A 13,245-nucleotide genomic window follows, 5' to 3' on the forward strand; every position below is an offset into this window, starting at 1 on the left:
ACAAGTTTGAAGGTTTCATTGAAAGCTTTTTGGTTTGTTTTCGTATCACTTCACCGCGCCTCTATGTTTCCGGTGTGATCGTTCATTTCACGATTAACACCACAACGACGCGACGGTACAAAGTGACAAATACTTGTTGCCTCCTCCAGACTTCCGCGGCCATCAATTCACATCGTGCCTTCCACTCTCAGATGCATCTACCAGGTTACCTCATGCCCTGCTGCTATTCTTGCGGCCGCTTCACACCAAAGTATTATCACCACTTTCGCTCCGATTCACCCATGTTACCTCATACCCATACTAACCATCGTTCAATCACCGATGTTGTGTACTTTCCGGCTTTGCTGCAATTTTATGATATGCAATCATGAGTCTATGCACCACCCTACAAACCATGGTTGCCATTGTACTTAACAGGCTTTGGCGAGTTCCAGCTTGCTAAAATCTCAGTATCTTTCACCTCGAAAACCTCCACCCGGAGTGGTCTGCACACACCGGTCATATCTTCCACATTTTCGTTTTCTCCAAAAGCACCTTCTTCACTGGACGCTGCTCCCTCGCCCCAGCCCCAATTGGACAAATCTCCTCCTGGACAAGCAGATATAGCGCATAACAGGTCAACTTCACAGAAAAACTCAAAGTAGTCGTCTTTCTTGGCCGGACATGTCTCCATGAAATACTGATCGTTCTCATTGAGTCCCGTCACTTGGAAGATATTAAGAACATCGTGCACATTTTCTTCTTCACCGCCAAACTCTTTGATCGCACGGTACAAGTTGGAGTGACAATGGAAATCGTTATCCTGACCACTCAAAAGCTTGTCCACGTATGGATCGCAGCGAGTTCCCAGCAGATCATGGGCTCTTCCGCCGTTTTCGTTCGGTCCATAGCCCGCAAGAGTGTCTCCGATGATGGTGAGAAGAGGACGCAGGTATGGCAAATTCGACCACAACTTGTCGTACACAGAAACATGGGCAGAATGTAGCTGTCTTGTGCGGGATGCCCACAGATGCTCTTTGAAATTCGAGTTCTGCTCCCAGCAGTTGAAGTCGCATACTTGAGGCCCTTCGGGAGTTGAAATGCGAACTATCGAGCCTTTGGAAGCTTTCCAAGCCTTCCCGGATCTGACCGGAACTTCATAAGTATGGGTCAAAACCCGTTTTGCTGCTTTTACCGAATCGTAAAACTTGAAATCTGGGATCAGGATTGAGTCTTTAGACGTGGGGAAGTATGCTGGCGTAGGCTTCTTGTTGCCATATTTCTTCACTTTACTGTCCTGCGATACAAACGTCAAAGAAGTCATACTGGTCTCGAGCGTTGACAGTAGAAAACTATTCTCCCCAATCGTTCGTGCTGTTGAGAAACCTCAAGTTTCAAGATTGTGATATATACAATGTGTTCTCGATTTCTAGTATGAGTGTCTTTCTCTCTATCTCGAAGGCTTGACACCTAGTTGTCGGCGAAAAAGAGCTCTAAAAGGCCGAAATAGCTTCTAACCATCTGTAGCAAATGACTTCGCCTGCCAATTGCTGACTTGATCGCGTATTTGGCCTATGTAGGAAGGTAACAAGATAAGGTGGTATCTATCTCCCAGTAGAGCCTTTCACGACTATTAGTGATAAGCCTGTAATAGATATGGTTAATTCATGAGCTTTAATAGCCGACTTCAAAAGGAAGCGGCATATAAATATATACGCTATATATAGAGAGAATTGTAGATCAATTGAGTTAGATTCTATTGAGGGATCCCTTCACTTACTTCTCATACCGTAACTCTTAAAGAACTTGACCTCGTTTGTCATTTCGATATCTTAGTGATTCATTTTAATTACGTTAATGACAGTAACAGAAGCTAATCCTAAATAAAAGAAGGAAAAATACGTAGTTGAATGAGAAGTTTGGATCCGTAGATATGAACCAAACCGGCATGGTTTCCCAAAGTATCGACGGTTCTCATGGAAGAAAACTCATGCTTATCCGAGATATCACTCCTATCTGCTCCTGTCGCTGTCGTCTTTCTTAAATCACGTGACTTTAGTTCATCATTATCCAGATATCTCTCAGAATCAAGGAATAGCCTACTAATGTACCACTAGTTGATGTGTCTGGACGAATTTGCAGTGTTTGTCTCCAAAGTAGGTAGCTGTTCGGACTTTTACCATGCTTGCCAACTACGTCAAATCACTTTGTACTTATCAGTCACCACCCAACATTCGGCTGTAACCCACACGGCACAGCATTATGCTGACATACTGTCTTGCATCGCACTAAAAAATTTCCTCGACAGGTATTCCCCGGGCTTCAGCTTCACAGCGCACTTTTTGGTGAAATTTTCCACCGGATTGTCGTCAAGATAAATGTCAATTAAACATCTCTCTGTAGGACAAGAAGGCCAACCATCAATTCATGCTTCAAGAAATCCAACCTGAGCCTATCCCTCCCAATTATCTTGATTTTGCACTCCAACAAAACTAGTACCCATTAACGCTATAATAATGCATGCCCTTTTTTTCTACGTTCAGTGACTCTCCTGCTGTGTGTCAGTGTATTCGATGGGAAAGTCGCCGAAATTCTTCACAACTGGGCATATTTTGGTCATTTTGTAGCTTATTTTGGCGCTTTTGGGGCTCTACAATACGTCTTTTACGTACTTTGATTGATTTACAGCCACCGACTGGCTCAATTCAGTAACTTTCAGACGACGACATTAGACCTCTATGATAGGGACGGATTGTATTGGAAGACTAAAGCGTAGATCGTACTGCTGACCAGACTGTATGGCGCTGGACGTTCCGTGCCTTTTTTGAAAGCTTCAAATCGCCTGGACCTTGAGTTTAATTTTGAGTTGAATCTGAGAAATAAAGCGGCAAGCATGTTGAATGCTTCTCCAATTTCATGCTCAATTTCTCGTTTAAAAGTCTCTGATGCTTGTATATATCCATGCAACCATCATCATCCCAGTTCCCAACACCAGCTGTTTGAAAAAAGTCTTTGGATTCAGCTGAATTTGAATGTACTGGAAGGAAAAAGCCTTTGGACAATAAGATAAAGCCTATGCAATTGATCTCGAATGCGTGAGTTATGGTAAGCCGTTTTGGGAGACAAATGCATGTTTTGGAGCTTTGATAGGACATCGAAACCCCGCCACATTCAGCTCATTGCGCTGGGTTCAATGTTGGATATTAAGCGTTTCGCCGGTCAGTCTTTTGCATTGCATAAATACAGGCCAGCTGGTATGTCTACTTTGTGTCTGCTTATGTCACTTATCATGGTCTGTTTGGCTGAAATGGTGTGCCACCTGCCTGACTCAAGCACAGGAACTGTCGGGTCAGTCTCCAAGTTGCTGACAAGATACGTTGATCCATCACTGAGGTTTGCGAACAGATCGGTCGAAGCTGAGCGGGAAACTTAGGAAGCCGATGCAGAAAGAGAGATTCTCTCTACTGCTTGGGAAAAGGTGGTATTTGGTGCTGTTGAAATTTTCTGGGAAATATGCTTTGATGCCAATTGTCGAGTACCCGATAAAATGAAACATTAGCATGCAAAGGTTGTTTTTCGGTACTCATTTCAAGCTTTTGTAACGGTATGGATATGCTCTGATGAAATTATCTATCTCTGTAGTCAATAAAATGAAATTCACGTCATTTGATAGTCTTAAAGGCTGGTTTCCAATTCGCGCTGTTCTTATGATGTGAATGATAGGTGACGCGGGCTAAACCAACCTTCTTAACTTCCGGTAAACAGGACTTACCTTGACCTTGAAAACTTCTACTTCTCCGCTTAAACTCGAACATACGCACTGTTATCAAGCCCTGAGAATGTGAGGGTTCTCAGGGAAACATCCTGAGTTAGGTATGCTCAAGACTCGCGAGGCTGTCCATTCAGTTCACAGATGAAGCGAGCTCGAGTTTCTCTGCATGGTCTCATGCACGAAATATGAGTATGTGCAATTCAGTCCGATACAGCAACTTGCAGACAGTACCCATCATGGAATCTTCACTAATATGTCTCACTCTTTCTCTAGTATGTGCGAAACGTCGCGTATAAAGGCGTCCGTAGAGCCAGTGGAACGCCTAAATTCAACATGGTTTGAACTTGTGGCTGCGGACCAAGTTTTTGGCTTCCTAGAGTAGATTGGGAAGGAGCTTCGGCAAAGATCGGGTATATCAACTGATAATTTCACCATATCCAACTACCTCAAATAGAAAGTGAAAAGTGTATACCGGCTCTTAATGCCAATCGAAGGATCCTAGATAATCAATATCACCAAGCGAATATGGATCGCCATTCCCGAAGTAACCTTGGTTTTCAATTCCATTCAAGACTTGTGCGATATCCACGATCTCAAAGGTATCAATAGAATTGTCCTCAAACACAGCCTCATCTTCCCAAAGAATGTCTATTTTGCCATCATGTGGTTGATCTAAAGAGTTTCCGCTCTTTCTAGGCCTGGTGGAAAGGATGTCAACGAAGGCACCTCTAGATCTTAATAATTTCAAAAGCTCAGTGAGCTTCTCGTAGAAATGCGAAGCAGCAACGTTGTGTTCCGATAGAGAGGACAAAACTTTCAAATTTAGTTGTATCAGCTCGAATAGCACATTCATATCTGAGTTGTACTTGATCTCAAAAGTTGGAATTGACTGACAGTATGCCCGGAGTATAAGAATTACCGTAGCGTTGAAAATAAAATGACAATCCAAGAAAGAGCACACTCCGAAGTTTTCGCCATAAAATAGCTTAGTGAGAATCCGGCTTTGAATTTCGGCCGCCTTAGTACAAGCGTCAACTAAATCAGCAACAACGCCCGACAACTTCTCTGACATACCTTGCCGATGTTCTCCGTTGTCACTCAAAGATCTCTGGAATACGTAGAACAAGACAGGTCGAGTCGTTACTATCAAAGAGTAGTTGTAATTGATATGGAGGTTGAAAATAGATCTGGTCTCCCATCCTTGAATCTTTTCATGATCCAGTTTTAGGTTGCTTGGAAGATTATTGAGCCAATTCTGCAAATCCTCTAAAATGTCATAGCAGTTTTGGACAAATGAAGTGGAGTTTCTGGTGTATATCTTCCTTATAATATTGGTTGTAATTTTTGCCAGTCCGACGTGCGATGCCAAGTAGTATTTCCTCAACGATGTTGTTTCTGAGCCATCGTCGGTTGCGTCTAAAAAAGGTATCTGGATTTCAGACTCTTCAATCATGAATGGCAAACCCAGTCTAATTGCAATCAGTCTATCGTAAACGAAGCAGAGCCAAAACGTTCGGTTTTGAGCGAGCGTTCCTGTCGCCTCATGTAACCCGAGTGAAAATGCCATTCGGATCGCGATTCCGATCATGTTGAATGCAAAGGACATTTGATTCAAAGACAGCGAGTAAAAAGTGAGGTAAAGGTGTGTTTGAATCAGAGAACTGCTGATTGCCTGATCGTATGCTTTTTGTAGGAAACTTTGCAGAGAAACGCCAGTTTCGAAGAAATGAACGCCAGGACATCGAGGTCTGGCACTGCCGTGATCAAAAAGAGATCCGAGCGCAATGTAGCTATAGAAACGGGACATTTCAGTGACATAAAGAATCACATCTTCTTCCGTTTCCGGCACGGTTGACGAGTAAATGATGGGTTCCAAAATGCGGTTGGTATAGTCAGACTCGAGATACATGTAGTCAGCGCCGATGGTTTTATCAGCTACTCTCAGAAGTATAAGAGCATGTGCGATTGTTGGCAACCGATCTCTAGCTATTTGGTAAATTTCCTGGAAACCAGTGCTGACTTGCAGGCACTGAGCCAGTATTTTCGCGGACGCATTGTTGCTTTTGGGGCGCACTGTGTTGGCTCCGACTATCGATTCACTGATTTCCGTCAAGAACTTAGCGCAAGAAGAATAGCCGGTATAAGGTTTCTCGGAAATGGCAACATTTTTGACACCAGACAAACGGAAATCTTCGCGGTCATTTTCAATGAGCGGATTTCTGGCATCGCTGGTTTTCCTTGGCATTTTTTGCGTCGAACGGTCTTCTGTTGTTTGCTGCAACTTCTGCTCCAGCTCATGAATTTGGGCTTTCAACGATTCCACATATTTAGCAGTGACACTGATCCTTTTAGAAGTTTGTCGTGCTCGATATTCGCACCGCTCAGGCTTGTCTATCTTTATACAGTAAGTGCATGGGAGTTCGCCGCTACACTTTTTCTTTCTCTTCTTGCACTGAACGCATGCTCTCTTCGATTGATGCTCTTTACATGGATCACCGGTACTAACTTGCATGTGATGGGGCACCTAGGATTTTACCAAGTGTGTTACGAAGCCAACGGTGATGATTATGCTTTCCAACCCTAAAATCTAGGACTCTTGATGCTCAGGCCAACGTCTTTTACACTCATTCAACGGCATCTCTCTCTTTCTCGGACATCTATATATTAGCGACAGAACATCCATCTGGTCGCTGAAGAAGAAATTTGACTTCAAGAAGCCGAATACGTGGTACAAAATAAGCGTCGTTCATCCGAGGTAGTGCGGAATGACCGATACCAATAGTAACGGTGCTGATCAGTAGCGATTCTTTGATGGTGCGGCAAGTAGGAAGCTGCGCTGTGCCTCTGTCTTATTCTTGTCCGCAACAAAAGCTTAGCAGTAGCCTCTTCGATTGATGTGGGATGGCGATTCGGATATGATCCTGTGAATAATGGAGTATTCGGCATAAGGAGACAATTTTACTTGTAGTTGCATCTGGAGGCGATAGGCATGTCTCGACTAGACTAGTCTACTAAATTTCAGAAACCGATGAAGACTGCAAAGTTAGTGTGTAATATGGCAATTCTATGATTCCACGTAGCTGTATGAACGATTAAGAGCACTTGGTGTGTTCCGTAGGCAGATTTCTGACTCATACGACTAAATAGCACGGCAAGGACAGTTTTCACCAAGACTAGGTCAAAGTAGCAACGCAAATGCGAAGAAAAAGTCCGACTTTACAGAAGGCAAACTCCACATTCCGCCCTTGAGTGTGAAGCTTGCTGAAAATTGGACTCAACGCCCTACGAACTGCATTTATCGTCCATCTTGCCCTATCCACCGCCGCCAGGTGTCCATATTACAATCCTGTCACTGGGGTGAATCTTAATCGTTATCTTGGCGCCAATATTCGTGACAGTTTCAATGTCTCCGCAAATCCATAAATGGAGGCCTCTCTCAGCTTCGTCACCCCAATGAGCCCATGTGAAGCAACGACACGTCTTTCAGAAAGAACATAAATTTTACCAGGTTTGTGAAACTCAATGTCACCGAGTATCCAATTGCCTCTACCAATCCACCATCAGATTGCATAAACTGAATACTTGTGTTGTGGGTATTGATGAAACCGGCTTGGAGATCATCCAGGTATTTTTTATTACGGGTGTCAGATAAGCGTCAGCGATGGCGCTATTACCTCAGGGTAGATACTTGATCATGGGCGAAATTTGTGACGATAAAGAGATATGGGTGAAGCCGATCTCAGAGGACAATTTCGTAACTTCCTCTTCACGTTCCGGATAAGTGTAGGAACGAAGAAGTGCAACTCCGATTGAAAGATTGCCTTTGGCATAGACCGAGATCTGTTTTCAAAACCCGTACGAGTTCACCACTTTTGCCTACGAAAACGTTCTCATTAGGATTAGCGTGAGACCTGTCGTTTTCTGGACCCTCTGAAACGTTTCCTAGAGTCAATCTTTCGTCAGCTTCAATAACTTCTTCATACAGAAGAGTGAGGCCTTTGGTTTTCAAACCGATAATCTTGTGTCTCGTCAGGTCACCTATCAAGAGGCTGTCCTTGAGCCCTTGGTGGTAATAAAAGCGGAGCGTTCGTCATTCCGTTCAAGTGCGCAATTGTTCGTCAATGTGGTTCCCATTCTCAAGCTTTCAACTTCGGACAAGTATAAGAGAATACCTCTTGAAATGGTTTTTTTCTGGAAAATTTCCTTGGGTCTTATAGTTCCCTTCAGTTGTGCACCTGGATAGTTTTTGGTGTCCACAGACAACAATTTTATGACCACATCTTCCTTGTTATCTCCAAATCCGGGGTTACCAATGCAGTCTGTTAAAGTTCCGCCATATCGATGGGGATTCTGATTTTAGCCATTATTTAGATTTATTGTGAAGGCCAATTGGATGTTAAAAAGAGGGATCGACATCAGCTCATTGGGATCCTTTGATGTCTTTCAGCTGGCTTTTATACAGTGGGAATGATAGGATCCTTCTCTCTTCGCTAATCTAATGTCGGAGAAATAGGGCAAATCCAGCTCAGACAAAAAGAAGATGTTCAAAATTGTAGAACTGACTATGGGACGTTCATTCAATGGCAGCAGAAGTAAATGCTAAAATGGCGACCTTTTTGAGCCGAGCAGGCCATCTTCTGTTACCGAGCTTTCCCTTTGAACAAGAAAATTCAAGGATTTCGGTGTGGTAATCAAGCCAAAAAAGAAAAGAACCTGAAGTTGGTCGAGTGCACTAAAAATCAGCGATCATCATTCACAAAACTTTTGCATACTTTGGGTTCAATTGATATTTGCCGCGTTTGGTTTGTTTCTGGACTATGCTTTTGGTTAAAGAGGGACCTAATAGTGACGTTAACTTCTAAACATGACGAAGTGAGTGAATATGATGGTTAATTGAGTGAACGAAAATGAATTGAGTCGTAGGAGTAGATAAGTGCTTGTAGTGCGTTGCTTTTCGGGTGCGTGAGTGACCAAAGTGTACTTGAAAGTGGGCTTCAAGGTGGTTAGACCAGCATTGCAGTACCGAAGTCGGTGTAGAAAGAATCCGATATGAGAAAAGCGGTTAGAGGACTCGTGTATCAAGTCGAAGAATACCAAGAGGAAGTCGAACGGCACGCCGTGATCTCGGTTTACAATATTTGCAAGGACATCGACCGATGCTCAGTATGGTCAGATGATCAAGGTAAATTCATAATTTTATGAAATAAAGTGGCATTTGGATGTGAGCACGAAATGACGGTAGCTAAATACAGAAGTCTAACGTCTGATGTTGAAAGTGCCAAGGTAGCATGCATTATATCAGTGAAAGCGTTCCCATCAAAAATTGCACTCAATTGTTACGACTGCGCTAGTGGTAGATCTCAAAAATTTGATAAGTTGATTCGGGGGTTTTCGCAAAAAGTATAGCTTTGCGTTGGGTAGGTTCCACACTGTCGGACAAAAATCGAGCACTTGAGATTCTTCAGGCTCGGTCGAGTCTTACTAGCGCTGAAATAAGAGTCTGTAGCGAAGAACGTGATAAAAGAGATTTGGGCGTCACGAACGTGAGGAGTGATAAAAGTGAGAGTGGCGCGCATTTGACGATACGACATCAGAACATAGCGTCACGAAAATAGCGATGACAGTATAGGCAACACCAACTCTGAAGTGGTTTGTTTTTCCTTGGTTCAATTCACTTGAAGAACTGGTCGTAGGCTTCGCCAATCAACGGCAATGCTGCTACCATTTCAGCTTTAGAGTTTCCAACCCCGATCCGGATAGTACCCGGTATACCAAAGCACTCCCCTGGGGCAGCTAACACTTTGAATTGCGTAGCGAGCGTAGCTGCAAATTTTTCAGTGTCCTTTATACCGTTGAGCCGGAGCAGACAAACTGAGCCGCCCTTTGGTTCGTTGAGAAATGTGAACTTTCCATCTGAATTCTCGACAAACTCCTTGAGAATAGCCAAATTCTCTCTGCATAGGGTCGAGTTGCGATCAAGCACAGCTTGGCGATTTCTCAAAATGTAGCTAGCAATCGCATCGTCCACCATGGACACCGATATGGTATTATAGTCTCTACGAGAAGAGGCTGTTTCTAAGAAATCCAAATCCTGAGTTACTATCCACCCGAGTCTAAGACCTGCGGCTGCATAGGCCTTTGACATAGAGCCTGTTGTGATTCCAGTAGTACTCAATTGGCAAAGCGACTTGGGCTGTTCGCAAGAGTAAAATAAAGGGCTATAAACTTCATCATTCAACACTCTGATTCCGGCCTCGTCCGCTAGCGCAACAATCTGGGCCAATAATTCCGTTGGGATAACACTGCCAAGTGGGTTGTTGGGATTGTTGAGGACAATAAGTTTGGTGTTGTCTTTCAACATACTTTTGAGCTCCAAAAAGTTGGGGAGGTAATCATCAGTGGCTTTCAATTGTAGCAATTCGACTTCCGCACCAAACATTTGCGGGACACTATTCAGTTGCTGGTACGTTGGAGCCACGCAAATGACGTGGTCGCCGGGTCCCGCTACCGCATAATGGATCAAGAAATTGGCACCAATTGCACCATTGGTGATCAGCACATTTTTTTCTGTGAGATGAACTTCATCGTTGCTGTGAATTTCCGCTATCAACGATCTTAACTGTTTAGTGCCTCGAATAGATCCATAAGTGAATCTTTTGTCGTAGTCAAACTCGAATTTCTCCCCGGATAATTCTTCCAGTTCATTCAAGCTCAGAGAGTAACAGCAAGTCTCACCAACATTATAGACCACATCTTCCTCGTACTTGTCCATAAACTGTTCCACCAAAAAATCCTCCTGTGCGGGCATCGCTGGTCGAAAGATGTCAGAATTTGATCGTGGCTGAAGTTTATCACTGCTTGAAGTACAGTGGTGCTTAACAGTATTGTAACGACCAGTTTGTACTGGAAACTGAGCGGTCAGGATCAAAAATTCCAGATGTCTTTATACACCATCTGCTTGGATGAGCAGCGACTACTACAACAGCGGTAAGGCTGGAGCTCTTCTGATTGTCTTCTTTGTCCTTAAAAAGTAATTTCTTCCGATGTCATTGTTTGTCCTCACAAGGTAGTTGAGTCCGAAGTCTTCTTCGTTCTCATAAGGTAATTGCATCCGATCCGATCTGACAAGTCAGGAAGATAAGCTCTTGCGCCGCAGTAACTGAAGCCTATCGGGTTCAACAACTGAATGCTTGTTTGCCATGCAACGGAGCCTTACACTTCTAAATTTGAAGAAATGTTAACGCTATTGTCAGATGAACACGGTTAATTCTGAAAAAGACTCACATATTCGCACCAGTATGAATCTGTGGGCTAATCTTCCTCTTATCACTCGCAACTTATTGCTAGAATATCCGGTCTTGTAATTCAATTCTTTATTGCGAACTTACGTCTTGTAGTTGAGATATGTTGGCGGACACCTAGCCAACGCTGCAATCTATACTTCTCTCATATTAACAAGCCTATATAGTAAGCTAATGATGGAAAACGGCAAGCACCAACATATCTAAAAAAGGCAATTGGTATGCAGTTACTGATGTATTAGCCTCGAACTCCCAGCCAACTGGTCTAGGAAACTGTTCAATTGGAAAAGAACTGGGTCCTTCCTTCACGGTGCCTTGCATCATGCCACGAAATAAATAAAGAACACTCATTTACTACTACATATTACATACTTATTGTTCCCCATTCGGCTGTAGATTTGACCGGATATGTTTCGACCGCTGTTGATCACCACTCAGGCTACAGGAGAAGTGCAGGTGAAGGGCTGGGCAAAATTTGTTTGGTAAGAAGCGATGGCTCCTTCGATGGCCGAGTAAGAACATAGACCACAGGTTGCAAGCGAAGCAAGAGCCACTAACATAAGTGCCAGCTTGAGTGCAAACCGTTTGTAACCGCCATGTCCTATAGCACGTTTCCAACGCGACAAGCCGCTCAAATAAGAATCAGCTCTTTGGACCGTTAGCGTTGACACATCGAATTGATCATCCAATCCAGCATCCTGGCGCCACAGCATAAAGAAGGCAAACAGGAATGGGAATGTGTATGAAAAGTTGAAAATGCAGAAAGCACCGATGATTCCTACCAAGGCACTAACGGATGGAATTGCAGTACCAAGGATGTAGGCAATAGCCCAGTAGACAACCACAAATAGAGCCCACACAATGGTTCCTCTACGGCTCATCAATCCTGGGAATTTGCAATATGGCACCATGAAACCTTGGTAGAAAACTTTAACACCGGCGTTTCCGTAAAGCACGGCAGCGATCAATTGAGTGATAATGTTAAGGACATTTGCGGCGTTCTGCAAATGAATAGAACCAATACCTTGATTGGCAGTAACGTAACTAAACTGGCCGTTGTAGCCGTAAACGAATAGTCCGTAGAAAAGATAGACAACCATGATTAGAGATTGGGCGGAAATCATACCTTTCCAGAAGTCCATAGGTCTCTTCATTTCTGCTAAGACTTCACAGAAAATCGTGGCACCACCCCACGCGAAAACCATGTTGTTCATACCTCCGATTTTGTCACTGATGGTTCCTGGAGTGATAGCGTAATGCTTGATTGGCAATGGATTGAAAGAGTCAGGCTCGAAGTAAGGAGCTCCCTTACCGTATTGTTGAAAGATTCCGTAATAAGGCCCACCCACGGCAACACCGACCATGGTGATAATACAGATGGCAATGTTCATCCACACAGCAGAGTTGGCGATATAAGAAAACTTGCCAAAAGATTTGATCTGACCAACGATCATACACAAAAGAGCCCACACCAGGATATCAACTGTGAAGCAGAAATTATCGTGACCTTTGCTAACAATTTGCATTTGCGACACCGCTTGAGCAGTACCTAACAAAAGCACACCGCAGTTCAAGATCAACTGGATGAACTGCAAAATGGCAAGTGGGAATTTAGTCCAAGGTGCCATGGTACGCGCGGCCAAATCCGAATAGGTCCGGATAGGATAATTGTTCGAATCGACTTTGCAAAAACAGCGGTTGAGTATGTACCCTCCCAACGCAGCAAAAACACCGAAAAGAACATAAAGAATGACACCAGGAGCCCAACCCATTTGAGCAACCGCATAAGGCGCGTTGGTTGGGCCCAGAATATCAGTGGTGATCAAAAAGAAAACGGAAGACGCTTTGGCTATACGTAACGCTCTTTGGGAGTCCAGCTTCACGCTAAAAACGTTACTGTGCGGGTCTGACTCGATCTGCTCGGCCTGAGCAGCGTACAGACCGTCCAGGTCATTCCTTCTCTCGAAGTCACGTTGTATCTCAGCATAGTGAATGTAAGCTTGCAGCGGTAGGTTTTTGTCATTGAAGTGCGATTCTTCCGAGGAAACTTCAATGCCGGAGATACGTGCTTCTTTCTCCCTTAGTGCATCGTCGTCGCTGAAGTGCAGCCCCGGACTGGCGATAGGGACTAGTTTGGTGGCCATTTTTTATAAGTAACCAACTTTTTTCACTTTTGCCAAGAAAACAATTCAA

At 43.8% G+C, this 13,245-nt stretch overlaps 5 protein-coding genes and 1 pseudogene across 6 annotated transcripts; 1 reads left to right on the forward strand and 5 right to left on the reverse strand.

Annotated features, from left to right (window-relative positions):
* Positions 1–385: 385 nt before the first annotated feature.
* LALA0_S02e05798g (LALA0S02e05798g1_1) lies at positions 386–1,303 on the reverse strand (the record flags this gene model as incomplete). Its single annotated transcript, XM_022773805.1, has 1 exon — positions 386–1,303. The coding sequence occupies one exon, from the start codon at positions 1,301–1,303 to the stop codon at positions 386–388; it is 918 nt and encodes a 305-aa protein (XP_022627295.1).
* Positions 1,304–3,109: 1,806 nt separating this feature from the next.
* LALA0_S02e05820g (LALA0S02e05820g1_1) lies at positions 3,110–3,412 on the forward strand (the record flags this gene model as incomplete). The annotated part of the gene is made up of 1 exon (XM_022773806.1): positions 3,110–3,412. The coding sequence occupies one exon, from the start codon at positions 3,110–3,112 to the stop codon at positions 3,410–3,412; it is 303 nt and encodes a 100-aa protein (XP_022627296.1).
* An 817-nt stretch (positions 3,413–4,229) lies between these two features.
* PUL4 (LALA0S02e05842g1_1) lies at positions 4,230–6,263 on the reverse strand (the record flags this gene model as incomplete). Its single annotated transcript, XM_022773807.1, has 1 exon — positions 4,230–6,263. The coding sequence occupies one exon, from the start codon at positions 6,261–6,263 to the stop codon at positions 4,230–4,232; it is 2,034 nt and encodes a 677-aa protein (XP_022627297.1).
* An 800-nt stretch (positions 6,264–7,063) lies between these two features.
* LALA0_S02e05864g lies at positions 7,064–8,086 on the reverse strand (annotated as a pseudogene). The gene is given in 5 exon segments: positions 7,064–7,201; positions 7,203–7,382; positions 7,382–7,531; positions 7,530–7,838; positions 7,841–8,086. Coding segments are annotated over 5 exon segments (1,023 nt in total).
* Positions 8,087–9,422: 1,336 nt separating this feature from the next.
* LALA0_S02e05886g (LALA0S02e05886g1_1) lies at positions 9,423–10,559 on the reverse strand (the record flags this gene model as incomplete). Its single annotated transcript, XM_022773808.1, has 1 exon — positions 9,423–10,559. The coding sequence occupies one exon, from the start codon at positions 10,557–10,559 to the stop codon at positions 9,423–9,425; it is 1,137 nt and encodes a 378-aa protein (XP_022627298.1).
* A 927-nt stretch (positions 10,560–11,486) lies between these two features.
* On the reverse strand, positions 11,487–13,196 carry LALA0_S02e05908g (LALA0S02e05908g1_1; the record flags this gene model as incomplete). Its single annotated transcript, XM_022773810.1, has 1 exon — positions 11,487–13,196. One exon carries the CDS (start codon positions 13,194–13,196, stop codon positions 11,487–11,489), a length of 1,710 nt encoding a protein of 569 aa, XP_022627299.1.
* Positions 13,197–13,245: the final 49 nt, after the last annotated feature.

This window comes from Lachancea lanzarotensis, scaffold LALA0S02 (assembly GCF_000938715.1).
Source record: "Lachancea lanzarotensis genome assembly LALA0, scaffold LALA0S02, whole genome shotgun sequence".
NCBI lineage: Eukaryota > Fungi > Ascomycota > Saccharomycetes > Saccharomycetales > Saccharomycetaceae > Lachancea > Lachancea lanzarotensis.